Source organism: Galeopterus variegatus, unplaced genomic scaffold, assembly GCF_000696425.1.
Source record: "Galeopterus variegatus unplaced genomic scaffold, G_variegatus-3.0.2 Scaffold4223, whole genome shotgun sequence".
Lineage (NCBI taxonomy): Eukaryota > Metazoa > Chordata > Mammalia > Dermoptera > Cynocephalidae > Galeopterus > Galeopterus variegatus.
This window is the reverse complement of record NW_007730334.1, coordinates 165923-168109: the sequence shown is the minus strand read 5'-3', so window position 1 is coordinate 168109 and position 2187 is coordinate 165923. Positions and strand designations below refer to the sequence as shown.

The 2187-nt window shown below is 50.9% G+C and overlaps 1 protein-coding gene across 1 annotated transcript in view; it reads left to right on the top strand.

Moving 5' to 3' along the window:
- Positions 1–2187, top strand: part of IL16 (interleukin 16) — a gene marked incomplete at its 5' end in the record, with an annotated part of 55077 nt that overhangs the window by 16184 nt on the left and 36706 nt on the right. Inside the window, one exon of the mRNA XM_008587039.1 lies at positions 7–37. Coding sequence (XP_008585261.1) covers positions 7–37 — 31 coding nt within the window. The remainder of the gene's footprint in view (positions 1–6; positions 38–2187) is intronic.

Sequence of the window (2187 nt, the reverse complement as noted above, 5' to 3'; positions counted from 1 at the left end):
GGGGGAGCGGCTGCAGCCGATGGAAGGCTACAAGAAGGTAGATTTCCCATCCATTACCAGAAGATGGCTGAGGAATAAAAGCAGAATCCAGAACCGCTAGGTTGTAAGAGATACTGGGAATGTGAAATGTGTCTTCAGCTTTCCAAATACAGCTTTCATGGATTCTGGGGTCTGCAGGCAGTGGGGGCCCTTCTCCCCCAAGGGCCCCATCATGACTGGCATGTTGGCTATGTGTGTCTGCACACTCAGTCCCTGATGCCATAGCCTCTCAGCTGGGTTCTGTCACCTGCCTGGGACTGAAGACTGTCTGCTTCTGTGTCCTTCCCTCCCATTACCTTCCCTTTCTTTTCAAGGTCCTCTCTTGGTTGCTGGGATCCAGTAACGTCCCCTTTTCTTCATTCTCCCTGCCCTCTCTAGCCCACAACCACAGAGAAAGCAGGTCTAATGCTTCTAACAGATGAGATGGATAAACATTCTCTAAGAACCTGCTGAGGTCTAGGCTCTAGGAACACAGAGAGGAATCAGACATGCTGCCTCTTTTGAAGAGCTCACGGTCTGACAACTGGTGGCTCTCCCCTTCTTCCCACCTTCTCCTCTCAACCACGTCCTCTCAGGTCTGTCATATCTTCCCGGAATGGTAGACCCCGGCCATCCTGGGAGTGAGGCACCTGGGGAACCGAGCTGCCTGTCTTCTTGTCCTGGAGGGTCAGGGCTTCCTCTCCCCTCCCAACTCCATCCCAAAGTCATGTTTGGATTATGGGGCAGTAGGCTTGGCCCAAGGAGATCTCCAGGTTTCAACTCAGAAGCAAAGTTCAGGGCAGGTGGTCCTGGAGCAGAGGGTAGCACTGCAGGCCAGGGATGGTTTACACACAGGGTGTCTAGGGAGAAGTGGTTTCATAGGGGTGCCACTCTTCTCTGTCAGGTCGGCGTCTGTAAGCTGTGCTGGGAGCCTAACCACCTTTGATAACCTGACTTGTTTTGGGCAGGGTGGGCACGCTACAGCCGTCAGCCAAGTCTGGCCCACCGTCAGTTTTTATACAGCTCACGAACAAAGAACGGTTCTTAGATTTCTAAATGGTTGAAAAATTCAAAAGCATTTCTGATTCTTTTGTGATACATGAAAATTAAATGAAATTCAAGCTTTAGTGTCCATAAAAAAGCTTTATTGGGACACAGCCATGCTCATTTATCTCCCTACTGTCTACGGCTGCTTTTGTGCTACAGCAGCACAGTTGAGTCGTGTCAGATAGGGTATGGCTCACAGAGATGAAAATATTTACTATCTGGCTCTTGACAGGAAAAGTTTGCGAACTCCCACATCAAGTGGGATTATGCATATGGATTTTATTGTGTGGGCCGTGGGAGCCTTTGACGGTTTTTATAGTATGGAAGGAACTAGCGATGACCAGGCTTTCGGATGATTCAGGAAGCAGAGCTCAGGATGAAGTGGGCTGGCAAGAGAGAAGACCCGTCGAGAGGCTGCTGTGAGAGCCAGACTCCAGCTCCCAAGAGCCTGCCCGGAGGCAGTGACCCTGGGGGAGAAGGAGCAGATGACGGAAGTGACCGAGCCTGAGTGAAGGCAGAAGACAAGGGGCAGGTCAGAGAAGACTTGAAGGTTTCTGGTCTTAGTAAACTGCAGGAAGATGAGAAGAGGAAGAGGCAGGATGAGGATGTTTAGGTTTAAGCTGCAGAAGAGGGACTGACGTACCCAGATGACCACTGGGTGGCGCTGTTCAGCAGGCGGATGAAAACGTGGACGACGCTCGGAGAGGCGCTGAGGGCTGAGTGTCCACTTTGGGGCCATCCACGTTTGGAAAACAGCTGAAGTTACAGAGTGGATGAAGGAGACAGGCAGAGAGGAGAGGAGAGCGCCGAGGCACGGTTCTTGGGGAGTAGCTAACTCAAGAAGCAGGCAGGGAAGAGGAGCCAGAGAGAAGGGAAGAACGGTGGGGCCTGGATCTGCAGAGTGTGCCCTCGACTGTGTGATTAGCTTCTGCACTTTTCTGGGTTTGAACAAAGGGCGGGGGAGGAGCGGAAGCGGCAAGAAAAGAGAATATTGTGCTTTGTTTTCTTTCCTGAATGCAAACCTGCCCAAACCAAGCTTCATTATTTACTTGTTTATTTATTTTTGGGGGGCAGGGGGTATTTGTTCCCCTTAGTTAACAGCAACCATAAAAACAGAGGATT